The sequence below is a fragment of the Myotis davidii genome, unplaced genomic scaffold, assembly GCF_000327345.1.
Source record: "Myotis davidii unplaced genomic scaffold, ASM32734v1 scaffold290, whole genome shotgun sequence".
NCBI classification, from domain to species: Eukaryota; Metazoa; Chordata; class Mammalia; order Chiroptera; family Vespertilionidae; genus Myotis; species Myotis davidii.
Window position 1 is genome coordinate 738624 of NW_006285049.1, and position 543 is coordinate 739166.

General features: G+C 50.1%; 1 protein-coding gene across 1 annotated transcript in view; it reads left to right on the forward strand.

Annotated features, from left to right (window-relative positions):
• Positions 1-325, forward strand: part of FAM186B (family with sequence similarity 186 member B) — a 19695-nt gene extending 19370 nt beyond the window's left edge. The window contains exon 7 of the mRNA XM_006755555.1: positions 115-325. Within this exon, the coding sequence (XP_006755618.1) occupies positions 115-325 (211 nt within the window). The remainder of the gene's footprint in view (positions 1-114) is intronic.
• Positions 326-543: the final 218 nt, after the last annotated feature.

Genomic DNA, 543 nt, shown 5'->3' on the forward strand with positions numbered 1-543 from the left:
TATTTGGGAAGGGAAGAAGTGTCTTGAGCCTGTGGCCCTGGAGAGCTGTTGCTTCTCAATCTTTCTCTCTGTATGTCTAACTCTTTGTCTCTTTTTTACACTTTCCAACCCCAGCCCACGGAGGAACCAGATGGAGACTGTTTGGAAGACTGATGTGGCCTCCTCCAGTCACCCAATAGAAAAGAAGACCCCTGTCAACCTGTCCTGGAACCAGATAGGGGGGTGCCCAGATGTTCCCCGGCTATTGGCATTGGATGTGCATTCCTCCTACCATAAAAGCTTGATGTCCCTCAAGGCCTGGTACGGGGCAAGGCTGGGTGGTTAATCTGGATTCAGGAAGATCTGAACATCAAGGGTGGGGGCAAGAGTACACACTGTCTCTATCCATTGACCCAAGATGTCTCTTTCCAAACATTAACAATGACCTAGTTTATCATGCCACATCAAACAGAGCCATGCTTGCCTGCCTCATGAGCCATCAGCTTGGGTCCCCACGCCAATACCAATCTAGTTTCCTCAAGGGACTCTCCCTGGAGTCCCAGA